General features: G+C 58.9%; 1 protein-coding gene across 1 annotated transcript in view; it reads left to right on the top strand.

The window, feature by feature from the left end:
- PIEZO1 (piezo type mechanosensitive ion channel component 1) overlaps positions 1-5,076 on the top strand; it is a 79,087-nt gene that overhangs the window by 1,546 nt on the left and 72,465 nt on the right. Inside the window, exons 2-3 of the mRNA XM_044428089.1 lie at positions 1,290-1,346; positions 2,454-2,576. Coding sequence (XP_044284024.1) covers positions 1,334-1,346; positions 2,454-2,576 — 136 coding nt within the window. The 5' untranslated portion in view covers positions 1,290-1,333. The remainder of the gene's footprint in view (positions 1-1,289; positions 1,347-2,453; positions 2,577-5,076) is intronic.

Below are 5,076 nucleotides of genomic sequence, written 5' to 3'. Positions count from 1 at the left end.
GCTTGGCGCCCTGCGCGCCGGCGGCGCCCCGCTTGCCGCGCGGGAAGAAGTCGGTCAGGCGGCGCTGCGCCATCGCGGCGGAGGGACGGGCGGCGCGCCTGCTCGCGCCCTGCCGGCCGCCAAAGTGTCCCGCGCGGCGCGGCGCGCAAGAGGCCCCGCCCCCCCGTTTTCCCGCGCTGGCTCTTAAAGGCGCCGCGCCGCTCAAGGGGACCTCGCAGGGCTGGCGGAGCTTCGGCGGCGGGAAGTACGTGCTTCTGGGGAAGGGGGGCGGGGGCCCTCGCGCTCTGCTTCAGGCATCCCCGACCGGGCGCCCTCCGGACGCGTTGCACCGGCTGCTGGGCGCAGGGGGAGCCCGGGCCGAGTCGCCGAGGGGAGCCCGGAGGCCCAGCATCCTCCGCAGGGCAGCCCAGTGGGTGGGTTTGCGCCGGGGACTGGCTCGCTGGCTGGCTCTCCCCCCCCCGCCTATCCTACGTCGCGGGGAGGTTGTGAGGATAGCGGGAAGGGCACGGAAACGCTTCCTCGAGCTCCTTTGGAGAAAGGGGAGATGCGGCGGCCGGGAGCGGGCCTCGGCAGGGCCGGGGAGCACGTCGCCTTGCAGGTGCACTTGGCCTCCGGCGCCCATCAGCCCCAGCCAGTGGTCGGGGATGCTGGGGGTTGTAGTACACCGGCGGGGCGTTGGCTCCCTCCCCACCCCCCGGCCCCGGTGGCGGCGGTCCAGCTGTGGGGGCAAGGCATGGGCCCCCGGAGCCCCTGGGCTCGGATCGGGGGGGACCTGCCCCTCCCTCGTTTTGGGCTTTTTCGCAGGCGGCCTCCAGAGACCCCGCAGCCCGCTCCCCTTTTGATCAGTTTCCCTCGTGTCCCGAAAGTGCTTTGTGGGGGTGCAGGCAAGTGTCCCCTGCGTGCGAGAAAGCAGGGGGGCTCCTTTAGGACGCTTCTAGGCGGCTGTTAAACTTCTAAAAAATCTGCCACCCTGTTACCAACCCCCCTTTTAATCTATCCTTTAAATATATAAAACCAGTCAAGCATTAAACACCGGCGCTCCAATTATTTTCCCGTTTGGTCATTAAGTTCTAGAGCGGAAACCACTCTGTGTATCCTCTCGAGGAGAATATTCCAAATGCTCCACGTTTCCCTCATCGTGTTTGCATATTTTCTGTTAATAAGTTTACATACTTCCTGGCTGAGCTCTGTGGGATTTTCGTCCTAACACGAATGTCAGGGACTGCAGCCTTACCAAGGGAAGACAGGCACTCTGTACATGCTTAAAAGATATTCTCTCCATTCGACAGTTTGTTCCAGAATTAAGCCCTGAAATAGATTCTGGATCTAAGCAATGGGAAGGTTTGGTAAGCAATGACCGTGTGGGAGTTTGTGCTTTTGCAGAAACACGTTTTATGAAAAGAGAAGGTTGTTTATGGAGAACAGGAACTGGGAAAACCAGTTCATAGCAATATTTCATCATTCTTAGGAAAAAAATATCCGTGTTGTCCTTTCTCTTAGTTTAGCGAGGGTGCCCACAACGTTATTTGAAAGTATGGACATTCTGGAGGTGCAATTCCATGCAAGCTTAGGATCTCAGGATGGCCGGGGCTTGCTGCGAATTTCAGGCCTTTTCTCTGGTTTAGACTTGCCTTGGGTTGGCGATGGATACAGTATTTTTATTTTTTTATTTATTTTTCAATTTATATCCTGCCTTTTTCCTTCAAGGGGCTCAAGGCAGCTTACATCATTCTCCTCCTCCATCTTATCCCCCAACAACAACCCTGTGAGGTGGGTTGGGCTGAGAGTCTGTGACTGGCCCAAAGTCACCCAGTTGGCTCCATGGCCGAGTGGGGACTTGAACCCAGATCGCCTGAGTCCCAGTCCCAGCTCTTCACGCTATTGTCCGGAAACACTGTAGTGGCTCACACTGTTTATACACTAATGCACAATAGCAAAAACTCCTGTGACAATACTTCTGCCCCAGATTTTAAAACCCAGACATGTTCAGAAACCCCTGAAAACTGAGCTTGCTAATTCTGCTTTCACCTGATTACTTTTGCTGGGCTGTTCTGGTTTGTAGCCACAGTGATGTTTTTGGTTTTTAATACTACCTTCTGCTGGCGCTTGTTGTTTCTTTGCATGGGAGCAGTCATCACTGGATCAGTTTTTCTTATATCAAATTCTATTGGTTAAAGCTGCCTTGAGAGGACTGCTAGCCTCCTACAAATGCTTTAACAATTAAATCCTAGCCCTACGTAGGAGTAAGGCCCATTAAATTCCCTGGAGCTTACTTCTGAGTAGACATGGCTAGGCTCCTGCTGCTAATCTTTGGTTTAATCATTTGGAAATACTGCTGGAAGTATTCATATCACTGCTCCCCCTGGCAGCATCCCATTGGTCACTCTGTGCCCAAATTGCCTAGGGAAGAATGAAGAGTTTCATTAATTAATCCATTGGAATTTATTTCGCAGAAGATCAGTGCCTGTCCAAACCAAGGCTTGGAGGATGCAGTATTGAATCTGACTCTTGGCCAGAAGAGAGACAGGCAAATTTTCCTGCTGTCAGAACTCAGATTACCTCTTCTTGCCATTCAGGTAAGGCACCTTGGATTCTTTGCAGGAGGGGAAAAAGGAATGTAATGTAGCAATAATTATAATAACTGAACGAAACGCACGTCGCATCTTAATAAACAAAGTGCATTAACGCATCTTAATAAACAGGAGCTATGTTGTCGGAAAGCTCCCAGGTCTCAGCCCCCCGCCCCCCCCCCGCTTATCTGCGGCTGGGTGCGGCTGGGTAGGTGGGTGGAACAGTCTCACACTATCTTCCCAGTGCAGGAGGAGGATGAAGGGCACTTGTGTGGTGGTGTTTCTGCCCTCCAGCACCTCCGTGCGACACAGCAGCACTTTGCAAAACACGAGGCTGCAGCAGGTACCATCCAGGGGTGGTTCCTGGGCCCGGTTCTCTCTCGAGATGGCGAGCCTCCAGCTGGACCGGCACTGGGCAGAATTCAGCCGGACCAAGCTTTCCCCTGCGGCAAAGCGTAACCGTGTCGCTTCAGCATGAAAGGCCCCTGGCTCTCCGTGGGGAGAACAAGGCGAGGAAACACTCTGGGTGACCAGCCTCCACGGCAGCCGTGGCTCCCGAGTGCTGACTCGGGGGGCCCACTGCTCTGTGGCAGAGCACACGCTGTGCTGTGCGGGAGGGGTGCGGACCCTCTAATACAGGGGTCTCTAACACGCGGCCTGCGGGCCAATGGCCGGGACGGGGGGGGCACGGGAGAGGGGCCCTGCGGCCTTCAAAGCACCAGCGGCCCAGCCTCATCCAGCCTCTACTTCCAGCGGCCCCCAGGTCAGTTGAGTTTGAGACCCGTGCTTTAATGGCTGAGGGCTGGATTGGGCCCCAGGCAGGCTGGACGACCAGGGGTCTTTCGCGTGCCAGCCCCTCTGCTCTTATTTCTGATTGGAGGGGAAGTGCAGCCGAGGGGGCTGGATTGGAGGGCTCAAGAGGCCGCAGGAGGCCTGCAGCCAGTGGTTCTGCCCCCCCCCACCCCGCATTACATCAAAGGGGTCTCGTGATCAGGACAGAGATGAAGGGACATTTCTCTGCCAAAGCCCTCAAAGAGCAGCGGCCAGTCAGGAAGGCAGCGCTGGGCCAGGCCGAGAGCGAACCCTGGCGCACTCGCGAGGGCAACGGTCGCCCAAGCTTCATGCAGGACAGGCCTGAGAGAAGATCTGTGTATCTCTGAGGAACAAACCATGAGGCATCTTTAAGGTAAGCAATCCAGGCCCAAGCAAGCGGTTTCTGCACAGGTGCTCCCTCGAGGTCATTCCGTGGCAGCGCTGAAATCTTCAGGTGCTTTGGTACCTATGCCAAGCTTCTCACCCCTGTGGAAACATGCAAGAGCTGCAAAACATGAACTTACGCAACGCAAGGCGATGCCTTAACATGCGATAAGCAGGTTGAAAGGGAGGATGTTTTGAACCCATGGGCAGGAAGAGGAAAATGGGGGACATTGAGAAATTGGCGGCTCAGGGAGGCAACCGGGCGCTTGGCTGGCTAGGCCACACTCAGGATGGACTCGCTGTCCTGCCCAGGGACGTGAGGGCAGCGGAAAGGCGGTGATTTCCTGCTGCTGCAGCAGCAGCGGCTCCCTGGGTCGGGAGGGCAGAGGCGCCGCCTGCCAGGAGACGGCAGCCTTCCAGAGAGGGGGCCCACCCTGAACAGGGGGTGCCGCCGTGTGCACAAGCTGAGCTGCGCTGGTCGCTTCGGGAGTGCTGCCTTCTGCTTTAAAATATTTGGGCCCCAGAGCTGCAGGACACAAATATGTGCACAACACACACCATTTCTTAGGTATCTACATACCCAAACGGAGGGCTAATGATTGGAACTGGCTTGATTACCAGCGGAGGCAAACGCAGCCCGGCTCAGCCGAGAGGAATGCGTCCATGGACTGGCATCCTGGCACAGCTAATCTCAGGCCAGGCGGAAGGGCTTCCCACGCCAAGTGGCCACGCCAAGTGGCCACGCAGGGAGAGGTACTGGGGGACGAAGGCGCCTGGGCGCCCTGGAGGGGTTGGCGCCCCACTCCCCAAAGTCCCTCTGCGGCAGAGCGAGCGAGAGGAGGGGAAACCTCCCGGGGGAGAGAGCAGGCTCTGGGGAAGGGGTCGGGCTGGATCTGCGGGGGCCGCGCTCTCCCTGCCGCCTCTGGGCACAAAAGTGGCCCCGGGAAGAGCCGCGGCTCTCTTCGCGCGCGTCGGTGAGGGGGCTGAAGCGCTGGCCCGCGCCCCCCAAGCACGTTCGCGGGGCACGTGCGGGACAGCGAGCGGCCCCGCTCCGGAAGGCCCGGCACGTGCAGGCAGGCGGCGAGAGGAGCGGGGGCCGCGAGCCTTGTGCGGCCCGGGACCGCGTCCCGCCTCGCGGGGCTGCCTCCGCGGCGCCCTCCAGACGCTTCCCGGCCGGCCCGGCGCTGCGCTGCGCGGCGCTAGGGGGAGCTGCGCGCTCGGGGAGCCGCGCGGCGCCAGGGGGAGCCTTCGGGAGCGGGGCTGCGGGCGAGCGAGCGGGGGCCGCGGCGCGGCGGAGGCGCCTTCTTCC

The sequence above is a fragment of the Varanus komodoensis genome, unplaced genomic scaffold (genome assembly GCF_004798865.1).
Source record: "Varanus komodoensis strain SLA01 unplaced genomic scaffold, ASM479886v1 scaffold19, whole genome shotgun sequence".
Lineage (NCBI taxonomy): Eukaryota > Metazoa > Chordata > Lepidosauria > Squamata > Varanidae > Varanus > Varanus komodoensis.
The sequence above is the reverse complement of the archived record's forward strand: the minus strand, read 5'-3'. Positions and strand labels throughout refer to the sequence as shown.